The sequence below is a fragment of the Crocodylus porosus genome, unplaced genomic scaffold (genome assembly GCF_001723895.1).
Source record: "Crocodylus porosus isolate Cpor-Errol unplaced genomic scaffold, CroPor_comp1, whole genome shotgun sequence".
NCBI lineage: Eukaryota > Metazoa > Chordata > Crocodylia > Crocodylidae > Crocodylus > Crocodylus porosus.
In genome coordinates, this window is record NW_017728918.1 from 25238011 (window position 1) to 25261894 (window position 23884).

The following is a 23884-nucleotide window of genomic DNA, read 5'->3' on the forward strand; positions in this document are numbered from 1 at the left end:
GGTTAGGATCTGGAACCAACTTCCAAGAGAAGTGGTGCTGGCTCCTACCTTGGGGGTGTTTAAGAGGAGGTTAGATGAACACCTAGCTGGGGTCAGTTGACCCCAGTACTCTTTCCTGCCATGGCGGGGGGTCGGACTCGATGATCTACTTAGGTCCCTTCCGATCCTAGAAACTGTGAAACTATACTTTTAAATAAAAATCTATTAAAAATAACTTACTGTAAACCACTAAGCTGGTTTTCACTAAGATGGTGCTACATATGGTAGCATGAATAGGCTTTTGTAGCTTCTCAGTTTCTATTTGAGCCCTCTCCATTATCTTCATGGACGAGATGGACATTCCAATGCAGGCTCTTCCTTCCCTATGTTATCAGGCAGTAGGTGTCCATTCTCAGATGCCAGTCTTCCTTCCTTTAGAATTTATGAGGGAATAAATTAAGCTGTTGTAGGAGTCATTCAGCATAAACCTGTGCATTACCAAATTCCCCACTGAATTGGTCAGTTACATAAGCAGGAAGCATACTGCTGGGCTGGCAATCCTGATTCTTTGTCACATGGCCCCTTCCTTGCTATCATATTTCTCCACAAACTGCATCTTGTACTTGGAATTCCATCACAATACCCAGATTAAATTTTGATATTCCTTGCATTGGAATAAAGTCTATTATTACATTACAGAATAGCCTCCCCAAAAAAAGTACTGAAGCGTTATAGTTGCTTAAAACTGATACAGAAAAATCAGTGAAAAATGTACAACATTGGAAGGTGACAGCAGGGGAGAATCCTATATTGTCAGAGAGAAGGACATGATGACCTGATCATTTCTATCTCTGACTTGTAGAAATAACTTTTCAGTTGTTAATTAGTTAGCCTCCAGAATGCCATGTAGACTATTGCAAGTGTATTGAAAGTACTGTATTTACTGGAATACAAAACAAGATTTTTCCCCCATGGTTGGAAGAGGACCAAGAGCCGCTCATCTTATGATCACACGCAACGAAATCTCATTAAATACACTGTCTGTCGTTAAACTGATGCCAAAAGCGGCATGTACTCAGCTTGGCAATGCAAACCAAATGTGAAGTTGATTAAGTATAGCCAACATTGAGCATGACTAAAACACATGGTCCATGTATGGAGGGGGACAGGGAGAGAGACTTGACAGTCCAAAACACACATTTTGTGTGCCAGGTTAAATTAGCCAGGTCAGTTCCAAATAATATTGATTGAGCAGAACTCGGTTGATCTAAAAAACATATTGATTGAGCAGGCAGAACTCAGTCATTCTAAATACCATGTATGGAGTTACAACTGGTAAGCATCTTCTACCACAAGGATAGATTAGTACAGTTCATCTGAGTAAGGTATATGGTAATGCCCATTAAGTGCAGTCCCCCTTAGCATTGACTTTTTTTCATGTCATGGTGAGCCACTACATCGCATGCATTTTGCCTTTCTGTTTAGTCCCACAGCTGGGCTGCATCTTTCTTTCCCATTTCCAATAATTCCTGTTTCCTCTTCAGCTTTAAAAGCCTGGCAAACATCACCAAATAGGGCCCCAAGCAGTTCACCCAAAATCCCTCTGTCACCTTTATCAGCCTGTTGCATATGATGTATGGTTCTGCCCTGGAAGGGGATGAAGCCAGACCAAGTTGCAAACTTTTGGAGCATCCCAGGATTTGTGACATGAACACCCAGTTCCAGTCATGGGTGTATATTGATTAGCATGTGGATCCTTTGTAGGGGGTGGGGGGATACCTGGAGTACATACATATACTGAGCAGTGCTGAGCTACGAGGTCATCAGAGCAAAAGAATCACTTCCCTTGATTTACAAGTGATACTCCTGTTAGTACAACCTAGACTGCTGTTGGCTTTTTTGTAACAAGCACAGTTTTGGCTCGTGTTCAGCACTGGAACCCCCAGGTCCTTGTCCTCATCAAGGCCAGTCATTGTGCATGCAATTATTCTGTCCCAGGTGTAGGACTTTGTACTTGTCTTTGTTGAATCTCATCTGATTGATTGCAGACCTTTTTCCAGTTTATGCAGGATATTCAGGATCCTAGCCCTACTTTTCAGAGTATTTACAGTTCTACCCCACTTGGCATTGTTTGCAGATTTGCTAAGCATGTGCTCAATCTCACTGTACAAATCATTAACGAGTCTGTTAAACAGTACCAGACCCACAACAGACCTTTGAGGAACCCCTCTTGATACCTCCTCCAAACTCTTCCTTGAGTCATTGATGATTACTTATTGAGCAGGATGGTCCAACTAGTCATGTATCCACCTTACAGTACTTTCATCTGTAGGCAGGTCATGGTCAAGAGTCACATTAATCAATCCCTGGCCCCACAACTGCTGCAGTTTAAATGGTGAGTGAGGCTTCAAAGCCCAGAATGTGGTGGGAGCTTTGTGCCAGGTGATACCTAACACCACTTCTAGCAGTAGCTTCCTACCCTCCTTTGTTCCACACAGCTGGAGGCTGGAGCCCACCTGCTTCCATTCTGGTGCTTGTCTTACATAAGCATCTGGGGCTTATGTGCCACACAGCAAGCAGCCTGTGCCACCTGTGGCACATATGCCATGGGATGACAAGCCCTGTGCTAGATATGTGTACCTGCATACTTGAGAGCAAAACATTTTCCACCATTAACTTGGAAGAGCAATGAGATTTAATATGCATGGAATTGCAGGGTAGGCCAGAAAACACAGGTTTCATGAGTATGTTAATATAATTTGCTTTTTATTAAGAATACAGATTAGATCTTGATGTAGCCTTGCCAAGCAATGGCATAATAAAAATAAATGGCCCACAGAAGGGGTGATTTAAAGGGGGATTGGGTTGGCTTCATGTCTGTATCACACTGTATGAGTGTACACGGAGACAGGTTATGTACACAGGATTTTCTCCAATACGCTTGGTAAACCCAGAAAAGGCCCCTTGAAAGCCCCAAAGTTACTGAGTTGGTTTTAAGGCTACTTTGCCTTAAAATACCTAGATGTAGCCAGTGAAAAATTTCCTGTGTAGAGAAGTACTCGGTGTAATTTTTTATCACCTCCCATGATAAGTCAAGTGAGAGGGAGCTGGGGGCTTTACACTCCTGTGAATATTGTAGTATATTTTGTTAGAGCTAAAATAGAATTTTTTGTGGAGGATTGGTACTTCTATGCACCCAATGTATATAACTGCACAATGTGTATGTTAAAACAGTAACAAGAGTCTATGTGAAGTGTGTGCTAGTCTCGTACCTGAGGACAAACGTAAGTGCCTTGGCTGCTGAGCAGACTGAGGGAACAAAAGCAGTTGTTTTTCCTGAAGTAAAAGGAGCACTTAATGTTACACTGGCTGATTCTTTTGGCTCCAATGCTGCTCTTTTGCTTTAGTTGATCTTATGTGGAGTCACTGAGATCTTGCATTTGCCTCCCCTTTTCTCCCTTTTACTTCCTGGCTTGAACATTCCTGTCTTCTTTTGGGTTTCCTAAAAAACTGAAATAAATGAGATACTCTTACAACATATGGAAAACCCACTGTAAACGGTAGAGAATGTTTTGCTGTCAAGTATGCAGGTATACATAGATTTCTTCCACACTCAGGTTAGGTTAGGACTGAGATTGCGATGAGTAGTAAAATCCTCTACCTCCTGTGGTTGAACCAAGATGGCTCGTTATATTCGGCAAATGAAAAGAAAACAATGATGTAGTAATGTATAAAGACAAAAAAAAAGTTGTACTTTCCTATGCCTCCGGTGGATTACTGGATTTGGCTGCTTCAAAGAAAAGTAAAGGCCTGTAAATCTAAACAATGTAGAAAATGGGGTGAGAAATAGCAAGAGGTTTGGTCTCTATTTTATATCCAAGAATTGAAGATTAGGACTAAGACTTGAAGAAGGTAAACCAGAACATCACTAATCAAACTGATCACTAATTACAGGACTACAGCTGCATTAGAAGGGGTGGAAGAACAGCAAGACAACTGTGGTTCATGGGTTGGGGGTTTTTTTGTTTGCTTATTTTTAAATCACCTGCTCCTCTTCCTCCTCCTCCCCCAGTCCCCCCCCCACTCCAATTAGTCTTGAAGATTTATAAAGAAAATTTGGGGGCTAGTTTGGATTGGCCTGAGTGTTAACCCCAAGAAAACTTCCCTGCCAAAAATTGGATTTAATTAATTTTATATGAATATAGTTTTCTATCTCCCACTTGAAGGAGAGGTTAGGCTGCAAGAGTAACTGTGGGAGCTTATTGTGGGAATCTTTGAGGATCTAAAAGAGCTTTTGCACCAACTCATTAGCAGAATAAGTGATGTATTAAAAGAAAGAAGCAAAGGAAAATGCCTCCAGAGGAGATTCTATCAGGTTTTATTTACAGGTTTTAAGGAGTGTTTTTTCTGCCTTCAAACTTCATTATTCCTCTTCCTCAGGGCAGCTCATACATATGATGAGCAACACCTCCATTATATGCCCCCACTATATATGCACATTGAGCCTGTCAATAATAAACTGACTGCAAAACAGTGGCAGATCAGAGGCTATGAGGCACACAGCTATAAAGCCAAATCAGCCAGGATTAATAAAAGGAATGCTTTTTTATCAGTTAATGTGAGAGAAGATATTTTAAACTATACACTATGCTAAATAAATTACACAAGTTCTTGCAGCAGTTTTTCTGTAACATTATCAAAACTGCTTTTAGTAAGAGCCTGAAGCTTTTTTTGGCATGCTTGATGAGAACAAGTCCAAAAATGCTGATTTGGTGAAACTTTTGCAGTAAATCTTCATAACCTGATGAAGATTCATTGTGGAAAGGTGGAATATAGACAGATGCTCGCTGTTTGTTTCTTTTTTGTTAGGATCATTGAGCTAATAACACGGCAAATTCAGCAACAAGGAGTAAAGTCTTGGAAAAGAGAAAAATTAAACTCTGGGGCCTGCGGGCTTATAGATGAGTGATTACTCACACCTATAAGTCCCCCAGTGGTCTGTCTCATTGGAGGTCAGCATAACAGATAATTATGGTGGTTTGTCAAGTTTTACAACTTGTCCAGAAATTAGGAAGTCTTTTTAGAAGACTTTGTACAGTTATGGAAAGGTAAGAGGTTAAGAGTCACTTGACAGAATTGGTATCTTAAATACTTCATAGCACAGGAGTTGGAAACCTGCAGGCCGGATCTGGCTTGCAGAGTCATTTGATGTGGCCCATGGATGTAGGGCTTCAATGGGATGGGAGAGAGGTGTCTGGGAGCAGTTTTTCCTTAGTGTTATTGCAAGGAAAATAGTGGCTGGGTTCTAACATCCACCCATCTCTGACCCAGCCTGCAGGTTAGAAAAGGTTGCCAACTGCTGTTGTAACATCGTTTTTCAGAGAGAGAGAGAACTTCGTAGTCTGTATGATGTTTCCTCAAAGTTGGAGGAGGTAAAGAGAATATTAAAAAGAGAGGATATAAAAGAGATTTCCTCCTTGTTTTAACTAGAGGCCCAGTGGGTTGCCTAAAACAACATAGCCATGTATTTAGTTGTGGTTGGGAGGAGGGTGAGGGAAGATGTCATACATATGTTAGCATATACTTGGGCTGCCAAAATGGCAGGTTGAAGCCAGTAGCATTAAACCCATTCAGCTCCATGGGTCCACAGAGTTGCTCAACAGGTCTGATTCAGTGTGCTAGCCTGACCCTGGGTGTTACTGTAATCTAGCATGCAGGACCACATAATCTGGCCTACAGGGCTCCCCATGGGTCTGGAGATTTTGCAGCAGGGGAACAGCAATTAACACTGCCACTGGTCTCCCACTGCCAAGTTTCCAGACCTGTGGGGGAGACCAGCTCATAAAAATCTGTATGCCAACATGTTTACAGGCTTCATGTTTTTCCTGGGTGGAATTGTTTCTTGCATTTGTTACCTGTAATAGAGAAGAGACGCATTTAGCCCCTAATGCATTATAAATATGGCAGCAGACATTTTCGCACATTAGTAGTTTGTTTACAATACACATGCAACCTGTCTTAGCAGTGACAAGCAGCAGACAGAGATTGCTATCAAAGTCTAACTCTGTAATAGTAATAACTGGAAGCATGAGTTGATTAAAGAGATACTCCCTGATTACAGGTACTAGAGAGAAGGAAAAATGGATTGCTGTGTTGGTTCAGAGAGATGATCTTCGGAGGGAATGTAAAAGAACGAGCCTCACAATCATTGGCTGTACTTGAAAACAGAAAGGTTTCGAAACCATCTACAGCCATTGCACTAAACGGGTAGACTTTGTTTTCACCATTTTTAAAATCAAATTTAAACACAGTACTTTAAGAGTGGAAAGTTTAGATCCCTGCTGTCAATTGAACTCTAAATGTTTAAAAATAAAAATGGAGATGAGCAGTTTGGCAAGGCCAGCACTTGCTAATATAATTACTTTCAAAGAAGAAACAAATTAAAGGTTTCCAATGTAAAATGCGTTATTTCTTCTTCTGCCTTTGTTGCTTATGATGGAACTTTCTTTTAAAAGGTATTTCATATTCAAGCCTGTCACTCTAACTTCAGAAAAGGGGGAACAAAACATCAAAAACTTTGCTCTTTAAAGTGAGTCATTAATTACTCATGTAAGTGTATTGACTAACCTTTGCTGGGCAATTAGAGAAGTAATCGTGCTGAAAATGCCAGTGCCCACTCAAATCTCTGCCCACATCCTCAGAATCATCTAGTACTTCTCCCTCATTTTAGACCTGCTGTTTTCTGTTTTTACATGCAAGTAACATTATTGAAGCTTGAAAGCTTGTTTATTGTAATAGATTAAATAGTGCAAGTTCTGTCAGTGACTTCATAAAAAGATTGCCTGTTACCTCTGTTATCATAGTAGTCCTTCTCTGCCGCTACTTCTGGTTGAATTCAGCATTCTTGAACACGAGTGACTAGAATGTATACAGTTATTCAAGATAAGGTTTTGAATTGTGGGGTTGCACAGTGTCATGTGCCTTTTATATAATTATATTCTGTTTTTCTAGTGTCTGAGAGAATCTATTTTTACCAAGGTGTTTTGATCCTGCTTTCTATTTACATTTCCTCCCAGCTATGTCATTAGTAAATATCATTATCATGCTGCCACAACCTGTGCCATAATAAAAGTATCAAATAAGATCAGTCCAAAGTCCAGTCCTGGTGGGGCTCTGCTTATAACATCCCTGCAGCCTGGTAGATCTGTCGGCAAAAACAGTTATCGCCTCCCCTTCAGCAAGATATTTATTCATTTTAGTTCCTTCATTAATCCCCAGTTTCTCCAGCTGGATCAGTAAGACTCTGTATAATTATAATTATTATTATAATAATAATAATAATATTTACTGCAATACATCAGTAGTGGATATGGATATATATTTTTGTTGAAGTTGAAGTTGAAATGTATGTTCATGGCATCCATTTACAATTTGGTATTTCTTATTGCCACTTTAAAACTCTTTTATATGTTTATAACTTGACATTTTTTACAATTGGATTTTTGAACCCCTTCCTGCTCTCGCTAAAATCAGTAACAAAACTCTTGTGGTTCAGTTGTGTAGTATAGGGATCATAAGGTACTCTAAACTGATAATTAATATAATAGTTTTTTCTTCCTAAATGTAACTTTCTTCTGTTTGAGTCTCTTGAAGTTTAGTTCTGCATGGTGCTGAGTATCCTTAAATTCTGTGTGTAGTAACTGAGTTTAGGATAAGATTGGGATCATGTCTGGGCTTGAATGAAGCTGTGGAGCTGATGATCAAATTGTTTAATTAAACAGTATTTAACACTTTAGTTACTGTCCAGTGTTACAAATATCAAGACAGCTAGCTCTTGTTCTGCTCTTGAAATAATTCCTTACTGTATTTTAGTGTTCAGCTAACTTCCTTGAAAAGGTAGGAATGGGATTATGGGATGATGACAACACAGCATTTTCACAAGAAGTCTAGAGAGATTTTGCTTTCTTTAAATCATTTCTACTAAATACATCTATTAAAATATAGGTTTACACATGCAGCTGGAGCACTTGCAAGTCTTGTATTACATGAGCTTCTTAATGTTTAATTGCCTTTTAAAACTAAAATACAAGGATTTGTACATCCAGGCTATAGAAATTTACTATAATTTTGAGTTAAGTTATTCCCATTAGAATTGTTCTCCTTTTGTCATTAGTAGGGGTCTATTTAAATTGCAGAGAAACAAAACAATTTTTGCAGGTTGGTCATGGTAGAAATAGCAAATTCTGTGGATATTTCCCGGATGTACTCACGTACAATGAAGAACAAAGTAAATTATATGTAGAGCTGTACAGAAAGTTTTTAGAAATACTGATTTATGTTTACCTTTAATAAAAATAATCCATTAAGGTAAACCTGTGTTCCAGCAGGGGGAGGAAGGATGAGTGAGTGGAGTTATTTTGCTTGTAGCTGGAGCCAGGTGCCCCTCATCTAAGTGACTGCTGCCCTTCAGGCCGCCGCATTCCCCTCCCTGAGTGGGCTGCCAAGCCAGGTTGCAGCATTAGCAATGTCTGCTGGCTCCCACTGGGGAGCCAACATTTAATTTTTAAGGTTTGATTTTTTTATTTTTTTTTTAAGTTGATTTCACAGCCAATCCCACATTTTGCATTTTTCATGAAATCTGTAGTATCACGAATTACATAGACTCTTAGTCATGAATATATGAACACATTTCAGGTGTATTTAAAATGCAGCTGAATATCTCAGCTCAATAGTAGAAAACTATTATGTTTTATCTTGCATTTATCATCTTAACAATAGAAAATATAGAATTCTTTGGTCAGACATAAATGTAGGCATTGCAATGGAAATTAATCCTATCTCTCTCTGCTTTTGTGACTGTCTGGGGGAGAAAATGGATAGGTTTTTTTATTTGGGGGGGAAGGAGGGTGTACATGTTAGACTGTAAAGCAAGATTTTTTTCAGTGATGTAATGGGAAGTAGGTGTCGAGCATACATTGCCTTTGACTTCCTGGGAATTAAATTCCAGACTTCCTTTTGTGTATTTAAAAGTGCCACAATTGCTAGCAATGTGTATGGATTTCTTTTAATATACAGAAATGTGGTATTTTGATAAAACTGAGTGTAAGTGATTCTAGTTTTTTTTAATGATTTACCTTTGCCACATTTAATTTTAATAAAGTGGCAGATATCAAACTTAAACTTAGATTAGAAATGTCAGATTAAGGATAAAAGTTTGAACTATTTTTAATTTAGTTTCATAACATTATTGGTGGGGAGTAGTAGATACACTGGAGGGTAGGGCTAGGATTCAGAGGGCCTAGCCAAGTTGGAGGATTGGGCCAAAAGGAATCTCATGAGGTTTAATGAGGACAGGTACCAAGTCCTGCACTTAGGACAGAACAATCCCATGCACCGTTACTGGGGCTGGGGGCTGACTGGGTGGGCAGCAGCTCTGCAGAAAAGGACTTGGGAGTTACAGAGGACAATAACCTGAATGGGCCAGCAGTGTGCCCTTGTTGCCAAGAAGGCTAATGGCATACTGGGCTGCATTGGTGGGATTGAGGCCAGTAGGTCAAAGGAAGTGATTATTCCCCTCTATTCTGCATTAGTAAGGCCACATCTTCATTACTGTGTTCATTTTGGGCCCCCATTACAGAAAGAATGTGGACAAATTGGACAGAGTCCATTGAAGGGCAACAAAAATGGTGAGGGGGCTGAAGGACATGACATCTGAGGAGAGGTTGAGGGAACTGGGCTTATTTAGAGAAGAGAAGACTGAGGGGAGATTTAATAGCAGCCTTCAAGCACCTAAGTTGGGATTCAAAAGAGGATGGAGCTAGACCTGTTCTCAATTGTAGCAGGTGGCAGAACAAGGAGCAACAGTCTCAAGTTGGAGCAAGGGAAGTTTAGGTTAGATATTAGAAACACCACCATCCTTCTAAGACCCAGCTAAAACCAAGCTTTGGCTGGGATGATCTAGTTGGGGATGGTCCTGCTTAAATTTAAGCAGGGGGGTGGACTTGATGACCCCTCGAGGTCCCTGCCAGCCATAATTTTCTATCATTCTATGATGGTTTTTAATTTTTGTGTATTTGTAATTTATGTCATGTTGACAAACTGTGAATTTTGATGCATCTTTCTCCATTCAGATAGTAGAATGGTGTCACATTGTGTAGCAGGATGGGGGTGAGATTTCAGTTAGATTCCTTGGGAACACTACCATGAGTTCAATAACTGGGCTAAGATCCTAATGTCCATTGTTTCAGAATGACCTGTCTTTGGGCTCACTGTATTTCAGAAGGAACTAGGCATTAATGAGTAAACCAGCACTTCTACATTTTGCTCAGTATAGCTAGAGAGGATGGAGTGTGGCAATAATGGATTTTTTTAAAGAATGTTGTCAAAGATGGAGAGCCTCACATATGTGTGGTGCAGCCAAGGATAGGGTTTTTGGGAGCTTAATGTGTATATATAAGCAAAAATTCCCTATGCTGATTTTGGTAGACTCTTTAGTAGGTAAATTTATAGTAAGATTTTTATGACACTTTGGTCAGTGGGCAACACTTTCTAATAGAAGCAAAGTAGTCCAATAGTAACTTAAAAAACCAACAGTGTTGTATGCAAAATAAGAATATAGGCAAAATCCTTTCTTATTGTTTTGGAAATAAAGTACCATTTAGCAGCGATTTCATGAATGAGCATGAAAGGTTGGAACATTCATTTAGTCACTTGAATTAAATCCAAATACATTAAAAGCCTTGCATTTAGCTTTGAAGAATTAAAAAACAGGAAATATAGTTGGAGACACTTAAGATCTAAATAGGCAAAAATATCTGACAGGAATGAAGATGACAAGATTCAGCTGAATCTTGATGTATCGAGTAAGTTTACTACCAGATCAAACAACCACAGGGATGTGGTTAATTTGGTCTTGTTGATGAAGTAGGCATCTGTTGCAAATTCTAAGAGATGACTTAAGTGTGAGCTTCTGAAGATCTAATCTAGATGAAACTTACTGTCTGTTTACCAGTGCCAGTCCAGTGCAAATCTTGAGCTCCCATTTTTGTTATGGTTGTCTGTTGTGGTTGTTGTCTGACTTCTATTTTTATTTCTTTTTAAAAGAGTGTTTCAAGTTTCTGAACGCTGAAGAAAACATATAAAGTTCATTAACTCATCCATATATGAATCTGCTAGACTGAATTGTTACTTTTTCTTATGGAGGAAATATTGCATCGGGGCCTTATTTTTTGTGAAACATTATTGCTATTCTGACCATTACCATCTGGAATACGCTGCTTGTGTTTGTAATGGATAGCTGTCTTCAAAGATGATGCATTTTTAATGAGGGAAGAAACAGCACTTTTAACTGGAGGAGAATGTCACATGCTTCCATAGCCTTTTGCAAAAACCTTATTAATATAGCAACATAACTTACATTTTAAGAAGAAACTATTTGTATGTCATTAATATTCTAACTGTTTCACTTTTAATCAAATTATATTTAAAATTCTTTTGAATAAAATCAGTTTCCGTATCTTTGGTAACTTTCTTTTCCATTCACATTATTAGCAATGATAGAACAACAACAAAAATGGGTCATTAAAACTTCTACTCTGCAGGAGTTACAGACCTCCATCATATCCCAGTTTTTTTTTTTCCCATTGATTCTCCCTTTTTCCTTCCACAGAGGGTTGATCTTTTTTCCACTAAGCTACCACAGCTACTCAAATAATAGACTTGGCACAGTGGGAGTGATTATGGTACATCTTGGTGCACACAATCTCATAGTGGGGTGTGGTGGGAAGGAAGGATGTGAACAACAGTGCTAAACCTAATTTGAGAGGTGGAGGCATAGTTGTGAAAGGTACATTGATAGATATGTTTGTACTTCAGCACAGGGGTGTTGACTGTATAGCCCATGGGCCAGGTCTGGCTTAGAGAGCAGCATCGGCATCTGGGTAGGTAGGATGGGTAGGAGCAGGGTCCACTGGGGAAATCTGGGGTATGGAGCTCTGCTTGGGTCGCACTTCCATGGCAGAGCAGGCAAGCAACAACTGTGTTAATTCCTGTGGTTCCTTGCTACTGCTCACCCCACATCTACTACCAGCCCCAAAGGAGCACTGTGGTCTGGAGGTACAGGAGGGATGGATAAGTTTGACACCCAATCTAGTAGAAAAACTTCAGAAAATTCCATACAATATGAAGTAATGTGTCTGTGTCCTTTTGTTGTTATGTGTCTTAAACTCATGTAACTTTTTAAGTTAAATGAATAACTTTAAAAATGATTTGTTCATATAGTGTGTTACTCGAAGAAAAATGTGAGATACATTGGTGTTTCTAATTAAGTGAATAAAACAAAATAAATTTAATAATCTGCTTAGTCAGCTGATCAGTATAGGTCCCAATTGTATCCACAACGTTAATCTCTGAGGCTTGCTTTTATAATATATAAACAGTCAAACTGGGTATGCGCTAAAGCAGTTAAACAAGAAGCCTTTAAATTGTTGTCCTAAATTAAAAGGCCTAAATCACAGTGCTCCTCTAAAACAATTTGCAGAGATGTTTGCTCACGTGACAAGCAATAGATTCAGTAAAGCTCTTATCATGCTGTTCTTTGAGTGTGTTTGATTCTGAGGTATGCAATTACTTTTTGTATTGCAGCACCATAGCACAAAGGAGCTGCTAGCTGTATATTTATTTATTTAGGAAGTACATGTAATTTCATAATTTTATGTCTTTAGGTTTTGGGACCTGCCCCAAGATGGTGCTCGTTTTTAGATAACTTGACAGAAGAACTGGAGGAGAATCCAGAGAGCACAGTATATGACGATTATAAATTTGTTACCAGAAAAGATCTTGAAAATTTAGGTAAAACTTATTCACCCAAATCTTATCCCTTGGCCCTTTTCTCTTCTCCTTATTTTTACTGTTTGGCTTTAAAGTACTTGCATGATACATATAGGTCTGCAGTGCACCATGTGAACAAGTAACACAGGGGGCTGTTAAAGTTTCTCAAAGTGGTTCTTTCTAACATTTTCCAGTGTCATAGTTTCATAGTTGGTAGAGTCGGAAGGGACCTGAGCAGATCATCAAGTCCAACCCCCTGCCATGGGTAGGAAAGAGTGCTGGGGTCAAATGACCCTGGCTAAGTGTTTATCCAGCCTCCTTTTAAAGACCCCCAGGGTAGGAGCCAGCACCACTTCTCTTGGAAGTTGGTTCCAGATCCGAGCTGACTGAAGTAGTGCTTCCTAATGTCCAGCCTGAACCTACTCTCAGTCAATTTATGGCCATTATTCCTAGTTACTCCTGGTAGTGCTTGGGAGAACAGGGTCTCTCCTGTTCCCTGCTGGTCCCCCTTGGGTAAGATCTAATTTTCTTAATTTAATCAAATCTTCGCCAGTGCATGGAAAAGCCTCTTGTTCATGGCTTGACTCCTGAGGAAGAGGTTGATACTTAGTGATCTAAGTCATTTGAGGAAGTGCTTTGAGTCTGTCACAAAAAAAATAGAAAAGGAAGAGAAGCTGTTTTTATTTTTAAATCCTTATGAGGTGGTCTAACAATACAAGGCTAAGTCTACAACAAGTATGTAAGCAAAAAAAATCCACTTGCCAGGAGATGCTTTCATTAGTGGAAATATTATGCCACTCTGCTATCAAACACATAACTGGTTAATGGAATCCTAGTTCTGTGTCTTAACTGCCAGATCAGTCTTCCTCTCTAACTTGAAAAGGGTTCAGAAAGCCAGTTAAGAGCAACTTAGTTGCAGTTTTGCATTTCAGCTACCTTGTACCAGCTAAATCAAGTTCTCTGACAGGAGTTTTCAGCTGCTAGTGGTGTTGTGCATTTTGGTGATCTGTTCCATGAACACAAAATCAACCACACACTCAACTCCCTTCTCTTTGAGAGAGCTTTCAGATGACTCTTCACAGTTGTCTTTTTCTAGCCAAACTAAAATCGTGGCCTTTCTCTCTGTTGTCTCCTTCTCAACATTAAGTTCCAGATGACTGAAACAGAATTCTTTAAATTCCCCACTGCTGCCCCAGACGGTCAGTGCTACTGCTCCCTTTCTCAGTCCCCGTGAAGGAACTATCTCCAGATCTGACCTCTTAAGCATAACCTGAATGTGAGAGCCCGAGCCTTGAAAATTCTTATCGTGCAGCACTTCATCCACACAGAAAAGGTGTTGTCCTGGCATTTTTCATGTCACGTCGAATATTTAAAAGAGGAATAAATTAGGAGTAGCTGTACTGCCTTTTAAATGTATACTCTCCCATGGTCCAGATTAAGTCAGATGATCAAATTAACAAACCAGCCCTACAGGGGACATCTCACAATTCAGATAGATGTTCAGGTATATTAATCTTACTTGATGTCACTTGAGGTAATCTTTTCAGGGCCTGTAAGCCTTTATGCCCACAGGTTCTTTCTGTGTCAGGTTGCTTCAAGTGAACAGTCACATTTATAACATTTAGTGATCTTCACATTATGGTACCTGATTCATCCAACTCCATGTATTGCAGTATCATGATTTGTTTTGTGAAGTTGGATACTCCCCTACCCCGTGTCATAAGGGGGAATGGGAGTTAGGTTTTGGAGATGCATTGGCTGGTGGCTTTTCAAAATTGCTTATTTCTGCAGTTGTGTCTTATCAGTACTTACTGATTGGCAAAACTGTTGGCTCAATAAGGAATGTTTTACTTCACATAAAGACCTTTCTGTCAGCTTTAGAGTTATCTGAAGATTACTGGTTTTTCATGTAGAGATTTCCACTTGTATTTAGGTTAGGGCCTAGGGTGACATGCTTATGATTTAATATGGTATAATATGTTTAGGTACTTCAGCATGTCTATTCTTCAAAGGTAGTAACCCAAGGCAAATCTCTTAATTAAAACATCAACATACCACACTAGTAACTGTGATCCAAACTCATATGGCAAACATGTATCCTTCTCACAAACAGTTTTCCTTTTAAAACTTTCTATAGATTGTAGGCTAGTGAGAATCTTTAAAAAGTGCACAATGGCTCTTTACTATGGCACCAAAAAATTGGTTTTATTATGAGGTCACTCTAATTCCTTGCCAGCTGAACTGAATTGTTTGTGATCTTACTTTAGCCTTTATACAATGAATGGCAATATTGATGATTTAGTCTTCCAAATACATACCACTGTATTTGCTCAAATCTAAGACAACCCTGAATTTAAGACAGCTCCCCAATAATTAGATTCTGTATATGGAAGATTTTATAAATTAGTTATAATTTTTCAGGTATAGAATCTAATTATTGGAGAGGTGTTTTGAATTCATCCTGTCCACCCCCTCCCCCCCAACTGCTACCACAGAGAAAGCAGTGAGTGGAGGCGGGGGTCAGGTGGCCCCCTTGTCCTCTCCCTCCCCCCTCCAACTTCTTTCCTCTGCAGCCTCCTTGTCACCTGCACTACCTCTGCCCTTAGTTCCGCAGAGCCTCTGCCTCTTCTCCCTGCCCCCATTCCCAGTCTCTGCCTCTTTACCCATGCCCCCATCACTCCCTGCAATCTCTATCTCTTCCTCCCCTCCCTACCATCAGATGCTGATCAGGCTGTATGCCCTCCCCAGAGCACAGCACAAGGAAGCGTAGCCATTGTTGGGCTATGCAGCAGTGGCAGCACTGCTGATTGGCTAAGCAGGGCGTGGAGTTTCTGTGTGCTCTGTGTCCAGGAGGGAATCCAGCCTGAGCCCAAGCCAAGCTGTACATGGTGGTAAGGTGGGTGGGACCAGAAGCCGCAGAGGGCAAGGGGAGTGGGCACAGCAGACAGTTGTTGAGGATCTGACTCTGGCCCCAACCAAATCTAAAGACCAGTCAAAGTCACAGGAGCTATCTGCCTCCTGTTCTGCTTTGTACACGGATGTAAGACAAGAGGCTTCCCTGTCCCCCGACCCCCCACCGCATGCTCATGGGGAAGGGGAACATTATCTTACAAGTGAGTGCACACTGTATTTCTTTTGCCTTCATTCTTTAGTTTAGCTGTGGTGTAAGAACTTATCTAGGTCCCAGATTTCTGAAATTCTCTGTAATCTTTTTTTCAGGCCTTACTCATCTCATTGGATCACCCATGCTCAGAGCGTATATGCATGGCTTTTTCATGGATATAAGATTGTATCATAAGGTAAGTAAGGTTAATTCATTACAACTGTTTGTAATTGTCATATATTTTTGCCTTTGTGGATACTCTGCAATGAGAAAAGCATACTTTTTCATATGCTACTTTTGTCCATTTTAATGCTTTCTGATTTGTGTATTAAAGGTGAAAATGATGGTCAACCCGTTTGCTTATGAGGAATATCGAAAAGAGAAAATTAGGCAGAAGATAGAAGAAACGCGTGCACAGAGAGTTCAACTCAAGGTAGAGCCCTATTTATGATGATTAAACATTTGGAGAAAAACATTAATAGAGAATATGCACTTCCACTCATACCTGAAAGCACTAGGAATTTATTCGGTTTATCCTGATTTTTGCTGAAGTTGTGAAATCAATTTGTAGCTGTGATTTATAGACCTCTTTTTGCATGGAACTGTAGCATCCGTATGTATATGGATCCTGACTTGAGATGAAACCATTATTTTTAAAAAAGATGATGTTTTAAGTTAAAAAGTGCAACAAGACTGAGTAGATAAGTTAAGGATAAACTTGCAGTTCCTATTCTACCTGTAAGCCTGGAGGTTAGGGGATAATTTGAGCCCTTAAAATACAGCTCAGTTCTGAAAAATAGCACACTAAAAATGGCATCCAAGGATTTAATGCTTGTACACAAGGCTTTTCAGATCAAGTAAAAATCTGCCAGCCTTTCCCTATCCCTGAGAATTTTTTCAGCAGATCAACACAGATATCTTTCCCTTACAATTTCTTCCCCCTCTCTTCCTCCCCTCACCCTCAGTTACTACTGCTGGACCACAGTGAGCAGGAAGTCTGTCTGGATTTTGCAACTCTGTAGGTGCCCTGATAGCAGAGTTTATATGGTTGAAGATGAAGGACCTCTTCTGAGAGAGTGATACAACTTCACAATTGACCATTAGAGCATTAATTGTGCAGAGTTCTCTATCTCTAAGGAAGACTGCAGCTTTGAGGACCTTTCCTTTCCTACTGGCTGAATAGTTAACAATCACAGGACTGTTTTCTAACTTAAGTCTCTGTGTGGGAAGCCATTACTCTGGTGAAACATTTCTAATTGTGCTGTTCCTAGTTGTATTGGATGAGTAAATCTACTTTTAGGTAGAAGGTTTTAATCAATGTTGAGAGGTGCATTTGTCCTTGGAGCTAAAGTAATGAGTGTGAAATAGGTAAAATATCTAAGGTTCTTTTGCACAAAGGAACAATGTACTGATGAGTTTTCTTTCTTTAACTAGAAACTCCCAAAAGTTAACAAAGAGCTGGCACTCAAGCTGATTGAGGAAGAGGAGGAGGAGCAGGAGGCCTCTAGAAAAAGGAAGCAAAAGGTACAACTGTTTTGTTTCAAGGGTTTCCGAAACTCAACAGAAACGCTGAAATAGTGATGAACATAATAAACAATTTACTGTAGGTCAGTGTTTGGATGACAAACATTTTGTCTTTTTATAGAACACTGTGTATATTATATTAATTGATGGCTTTACAATAGAGTTGATCAGTGTTTGGGAGTTCAATAGGCTGCTTACAGATGTGGGGGGAAAAAACCATGTCCTTTACGCTCCATGTGCCCCCATTCTGAGCACAGCACCTGCCCAGAAGAGGCAGCGTGTTAGTTGGACCCTGCTTGCCTAACATCTGTATAGATTGGCTGCTTTAGTGGGGCTTTATGGTGCTTTTGTCTAAAAGCTGATTGAATCAGCTAGTAGATAAAAGTGCCAAAAAGCCCTGCTGGAGCACCTGATCTATACAGACACTGAGGCTAGGGATAGAAGTTACACACAAATTGGTTTAAGAGAGCAGAAACTGGTTTAAACCTATAACAAAACATAAGTTCAGTGCACATAAACCAGTTTCAAAATGGCTGAAACCGGTTTGAGATAAACCTGGCTGAATGTAGTATCAGACTTAACTGATTGAGGTTACACTAGTTTATGGAACTTCTGTCCCAGACCCCTTCCTGGTCTGGTTAAGTTAAATCAGAGTCCCCCAGCAGCCTGACATGCTCTGCAGGCCTGGGCAGGGCTGTGCTCTATGCTCCAGTGGAGCAGGGCTAGTCCTGTCCCTCTGCTCCCTAGCTGGAGCATGGGCGGGCTGGGGTTGGGGTGTGGCCAGATGTCTGTCGTCCCCCGCCCCCCCCCACCCCAAGGCAAAGGCAGCAGGGAAAAGTTTATTCCCCAACTCCCTCCCCTGTCCCACCAACACAGACCTGCCAGGCATTTCTACACTTCCTGCTTCAGTGATGTGGTTGTGGCCAGCCCTGGCACTAACCTCAGGTGAACTAGCTAAGAGGGAATGGGTTTAAGTCTCCCCTCCCCATCCCACCAGCATGGACCTGAGCTGGAGTCCACCTGGTTCTCCCCCTTGCTGCTGCAATGGCAAGTGTGTGGTCAGATGCTGGCTGGCATGGTCCCCTTAGGCAAGGGAACAGGGAGGAGGGTTATTTCTCCCCTCTGTCTGGTGGAGGGGGCAGGGAGGGGGGTTATGCTGCCGTTCTCCCCACGCAGGGAGCAAGCAGCAGAGGCAGCAGCCGGGGCTGGCAGATCCCAGCAGCAGTCTGCCAGGAGTGGGGGTGGGGAGGGGGTGCAGAGGGGCATAAACCCCCTTCCTGCCCCCTTTCCCTCAGGGGGGCATGCCAACCAGTGTTTGGCCACTCCTCCGCCCCTGCCCTTGCAGCAGCAAGGGGGAAGCGCCAGGTGGGCCCTGGTTCTGGTCCATGCCACTGCATGCATGTGCCCACATTTTTCGAGTCAGAGCGAATGTCTGTTCACTTGCAAATTGATTCAATATAGGCAGGTTAGACTAACCTGCAAAGATTGGATCAATTCAGGCTCCAGCTTCTTTTAATATTAGTCCTTAGCCTGAGAAGCTGGGTTGAATCAACATGCTACCTCTTCTAGTAAAGTGCTGGGAGTTTTTTCTTTTTTTCATGACTATCAGTGCTGGTAAAGAAGAAGCACTCGCTGAGGAAATGAATTATGGAAAAAGAGGAATACAGAAACTCTACACACTTGGTTAACAGCAAAGTACTAAAAAAAACCCCCCTTTTTATTGATTATTTGTTTCATGATAGTTTCCATAATATGTTAAGAGTTGTCCATTACTAGAGGAAGAGATAGTATACTTCCTTAATGATTTAATAGAATCTTTTTATTCTGTACTTAATTCCTCTTCCTAAAATTCCCCAAGCTGTCTATTCTTTTATGCTGCCATAACTGTTGTACAGCTGATACCAAAACTGCCTTATACTCAACTAGATGTTAAATAAAGATATTTCTAGTAGTGTTAAATAAATATTTATATATAGCAGTGTTTAACATCTGTCAGAAGAGACAATCCACGCATTTGAAATCAGTCTCATATCATGTACTTTTGTAGAATTTTGAAGACTTTGTGGCATGGGCCATAATCTACAAGATATATAACTTGTCCTGGCACCCTCCTAATGTCTTACAGAGGCTTGCTGTATTTCATATAAGTGAGGTTATCAGCTTGCAGCAGAAGAGCTTAGTGTTGGAATTCATATCCTCATCTTGTGGCTGCCTATAAATTCATCAGGGAATGACAGCAGGGAATAGGAGATGCTCTATTTACTAGGACACTCCCTGAAGTAACTTGGAACAGTGGCCACATTGGCGGAGAGCAGATTTAGGTTGGACATTAGAAAGAACTTCTTTACTGTAAGGGTTGCCAGAATCTGGAATGGGCTTCCAAGGGAGGTGGTGCTCTCCCCTACCCTGGGGGGTCTTCAAGAGGAGACTGGACAAGCACCTAGCTGGGATTGTTTGACCCCAGCGCTCTTTCCTGCCCAGGGCAGGGGGTCAGACTAGATGACCTGCTGCGGTCCTTTCCGACCCTAACATCTGTGAATCTGGGGACAGAGTGTAAGAGTTTACAGCTCATGGGTGTGATGGCAGGGAGAGAGAAGTCAATGAAAAGCTAGGGTTAGAATCTTCACTGCAGATTTTCTGAGTCTGTTCCCACATGGCAACACTTTAGCTTCTTGGATAGTTTATTCATATGTGTTTCTGAATATTTCTCCGAAACTTTGTGAATTTTACCAAGAGCATCTGGTTTTGTATAGTGATGCATCTGGTTTTTCCACTGTGTTTTCTGGATTAGATAATTAACAAGATTTCTGTAAGGTTCTGAGCATTCCTTTCTTAAATCTGTCTCTTTTCACCATTTCTTTCCTTTGTTGACAGCTGTGAAAACATACCATTGTGCTAGGAAAGCTGCTTGGGGTAGTAGTTTTGCAGCTGCTTCAGTTAAGGAATTTTTAACATAAAAATAATCTTTAGTAATTTTTCACTTTAGGTATAGTAATACACAAGTAGAAATTTGAAATCAAGTTGTGCATGATCCTACTGCCATTGTAGTCAACGCCAAAACTTCTTTTGCCTTCAGTGGTGCTGGGGCAGGCTTTCATCAACACAGACATAATTGCTATATATTGTGGTGGCAGTGGCAACAAATGTATAAGATATATGTAGAACCCTTTTTAAAAGTCTTAATTATTTAGTGTTGGAGTGATGCTATCACCATCATGGTCCAGGAAATATGCAAGAGGCAAGGGTTTTTGTGGCTAATATATCTTACGGCACTAACTGCATGGTTGGAATAGACTTAGGTGCACTTTCAAATGCATTATATTCTTCTTCAGGTCACAATTATTTACATAGTCATAAAATATCTATGGAATAGTCTTTGTAGAACACTGACCTGAAGTTTAGGTTTTTTTGTTTGATTTGGGTGAGCTGGTCGCAGGGTGAGGGTTGCCCTATAAATGCTGCTGATTAATTGAGATATTTCAAGATGCGTCCGAATTTGAGATATTTCAGTAACGCATTGTAAACACTAATCTGCTTAAAGTTCCTATACTTTGTTTACAAAGGGCTCAGAATAATGTTATTTTCTTTATAGAACTAGAATAAATAGTAAAGTGCCCCACAGTTTAAATTGACTACATTTGTTTTAAAAGGGTTCTAAAGAATAAATATTTTACATCTTGTTTTGTTGTTTAATTATAAGCCTAACACACAATTGAATGAGCTTTACTTCTAAAATCAATTATCAGGATTTGTTGCCAAATTTTATAATTGGCTTTTGTTTTTCATTCCTTTTCAGAACCTGCCTAATATTCTGAAAGATGACCGCTTTAAAGTCATGTTTGAGAACCCAGATTTCCAGGTGGATGAGAAGAGTGAAGAATTTAGGCTGCTTAATCCACTTGTTTCTAAAATTAGTGAAAAAAGAAAGAAGAAACTAAAAATTCTAGAGCAACAAGAAGCACAAGAACTGGTAAAGTATTCTTTTGGATTGGAATGATACACTGTTTGTATTATTAACTGTGATAAATGTTCAAGTATTTCATGTTATGTGACCTAGGAAAGAGAAAAAAGCAGTGGAGAAAAATCTAATTAGTGTGATTTAGATCTAAAACTTAAATGGACTATATTAGTTTGTCTGTAAAAGCAGTTCATTTGCAGAATCTACTGTTCTTTGCTTTGATTAGTTATTGCATTTGTTAACATTCTTCGCAATCTCTGCAGTTACAACTTTAGGTGCTTTAATTGGCCAAATAGTTTAAAAAAGAAAATGAGTTAATTGTTACTTAGAGTAACTATTTTTGTCTGCAGGAAGAGGAGGAAGAGCCAGAAGGAAAACCAAGTGATGCAGAAAGTTCTGAGAGTTCAGATGATGAAAAAGGTTGGGTTGAAGAGGTCAGGAAACAACGCAAACTTTTACGCCAAGAGGAAAAAGTTAAACGGCAGGAAAGGTTCAAGGAGGATCAGCAAACATCACTGAAACCCCAGTTTTTTGAGATTAAAGCAGGGGAGGAATTCAGAAGCTTCAAGGATTCTGCCAAAAAACAAAAGCTAATAAAGTAAGACTACCATTTCTGCTCTCACATTTGGGGTAGTGTATCCTCAGCTAGCTCTTTATAGCATGTAGGCCAGGTTGTTTTAACTTCCATGATAGACTTGAAAATAGTTGTTTCTAAAGCCAGACCCATTTACTGTGGGGTATGACTTGAAATAACACAGTTGTCGCATCTGTGTTCCCTGGAGTTACACACATTTGGCATGTGTAGTTCCTGTGCTGTATTTTAAATGAAAAGGGTTCACTGTTCTGAGCCAGATTGGAGATACCTCCCTCTCAGTGGTGAACTTTTGCTCACACACAGTCATACTGACATCAGTGTGCCCACTTACATGCATAATATGTATGAGTAAGAGATTCACACTCTGACCCTTCATTAGGCATGGTAGAATACCTCAGGATTTCTCAGTGTTTACTAAGTAAAGCATTCTTTGTATTGGAATAGAAGACTAAAATAACATGGTTTTAGCTTTTTTTTCATTGACGCTTAGCATTTTGCATGAAACATGCTTCTTTTTTGGCTTCCAGTCTGCAGGTTTTTGCTGTGCTCTGCTGGAAGTCTAGATTTAGATTTTTATTTGAGTCCCGTATTTAATTTGTAGCTTTCAGGCTGGGTGTCAGCTAAGGCAGCAGTTCCCAGCCCAGGTCTCATGGCTTCAGAGAATTTCATGAGATCCTCTTAAGGGTGTTGCGGGGCACCAAGCAACAATAGCACTGTCGGGTGCGCAAACACCTACACGAGTCACAAGATAAAACTAGAGATTTAAGACTGGAATCCATAGCGTTAAAAAGTGGTCTGAGTTTTTTGCAACAGAAGAATTGTACTATTATTTTTCCATAATCAAAAACATAGAAAAAAGAAAGAAAACCAGGAGCTAGCACTTTCTGAGGGGTGCCTTGAGTATAACAAGGTTGAGAACCACTGAGCTAAAGCAACAATCTTCTCTGGGCTTACCTACAGAGTTAGTACACTTGGGATTGTTTTAGTTCTAGAGGATAGGGCTGCTTTTTTCCTCCTTGTAAATTTCTTTTGGGATATGCAGTCTGTAGGCCAAGGCTGTTATATGCTCAAACGAGGGTGACATGCACATTTTACATGTGTATTACTATTGCAACTTCAAAACTTACCTGAAAAAGAGAACAGACCAGTTGTCGCAGTGCCGTGATTTCCATCGTTTGGCCAGAAATGTCAGCATGCCTGCCAACTTGCAACCTGTTCTTTTTAGCAAATTCATCTAAAGACCTCTAATGTCCTATACCTTTCAGGGACACTAAATAATTTGAAGGCAAAGGATAGAGGAAGTATCATAAGCAGGGATCCCGGTTTTCCCTAATAAAAAAAAATTGCAAAATTGCTGATTTTAAGAACCCCAAAATCTATGATTTAAATTGAAAGGCCCCACAGTTCCCCCAGCATATGTACATGCATATGGCACCCCCTGCCTAACTGTTGTTCTCCTGCTCCCTCCCAGCCTCCTGTGGGCTGGAACTCTGCCATCCTGCAGAGAGCTTGTTGCAAAACTTGGTTGCTCTGTTAAAATGAAAAATCTGCATTTTTCTCCATTTCCCCATGCAAAATGGAAAACCTGGATTCGTGATCACAAACATAGGGGCTTTAACTCAACAAGCAGAATGAAAGATTTGGTAAATGAACTTTAAAGAAGGGCCTGAAACACTCAGCAGTAATTAATGTAAGCAAAGGAGCCCTCTCACTGTGGACATTACTTAAAAAAAAAAAAATTGCGTGCATGTGTTTCATAGTTAGTAGGGTAGGAAGGGACCTGAGCAGATCATCAAGTCCGACCCCCTCCCATGGCAGGAAAGAGTACTGGGGTCAAACGGCCCCAGCAAGGTGTTCGTCTAGCCTCCTCTTAAAGACCCCCAGGGTAGGAGCCAGC

General features: G+C 40.3%; 1 protein-coding gene across 2 annotated transcripts in view; it reads left to right on the plus strand.

The window, feature by feature from the left end:
* Positions 1-23884, plus strand: part of NOL10 (nucleolar protein 10) — a 72075-nt gene that overhangs the window by 36302 nt on the left and 11889 nt on the right. Inside the window, exons 14-19 of one of the 2 annotated variants that reach the window (XM_019537406.1) lie at positions 12702-12828; positions 16027-16106; positions 16245-16343; positions 17345-17434; positions 21231-21404; positions 21743-21990. In XM_019537406.1, coding sequence (XP_019392951.1) covers positions 12702-12828; positions 16027-16106; positions 16245-16343; positions 17345-17434; positions 21231-21404; positions 21743-21990 — 818 coding nt within the window. Of the gene's footprint in view, positions 1-12701; positions 12829-16026; positions 16107-16244; positions 16344-17344; positions 17435-21230; positions 21405-21739; positions 21991-23884 lie in introns of both variants that reach the window. The other variant, XM_019537407.1, reaches the window with a different exon arrangement.